At 32.7% G+C, this 425-nt stretch overlaps 1 protein-coding gene across 1 annotated transcript in view; it reads left to right on the forward strand.

Moving 5' to 3' along the window:
• Nucleotides 1–105: 105 nt before the first annotated feature.
• The window catches only part of LOC119590425 (keratin, type II cytoskeletal 1-like), a 9,116-nt gene continuing 8,796 nt past the window's right edge, over nucleotides 106–425 (forward strand). Inside the window, exon 1 of the mRNA XM_037939092.1 lies at nucleotides 106–128. Coding sequence (XP_037795020.1) covers nucleotides 106–128 — 23 coding nt within the window. The remainder of the gene's footprint in view (nucleotides 129–425) is intronic.

The raw sequence follows: 425 nt of genomic DNA on the forward strand, positions 1-425 counted from the left end.
GCGCAACCTCTCCCGGTCTTGCGGCATTCGCGACCTAAAATATTCGAATTAACCTTATTTTTTTCATTATCCTGATTTCCACTGTCATTATTAGAATTCAAGATCATGCATTTGGCTGATGGATACAGGTTTGGGATGGTATGCAATACAGAATATACAATACGTTAATATAAATCTCACAAGACGTCGGATGGTTTACGTATAAAAATCTGTTTGGAAACAGGGTCAAATTCTAGGACACTATACGAAGACTTAGAAGTACGAATTATGTATACATGTTATATAACCTTATAGTAACCAACATATATACAGAATTTTAACGTAAAAAAAGAATCGGTATTACAACCGCAAAAAAAGAGATCATACAATTATACCCATTTTAATTAGTAATAAAACGAAAATGGTACGATTATACCAACAGTAAT

Source organism: Penaeus monodon, chromosome 27, assembly GCF_015228065.2.
Source record: "Penaeus monodon isolate SGIC_2016 chromosome 27, NSTDA_Pmon_1, whole genome shotgun sequence".
Classification (NCBI taxonomy): domain Eukaryota; kingdom Metazoa; phylum Arthropoda; class Malacostraca; order Decapoda; family Penaeidae; genus Penaeus; species Penaeus monodon.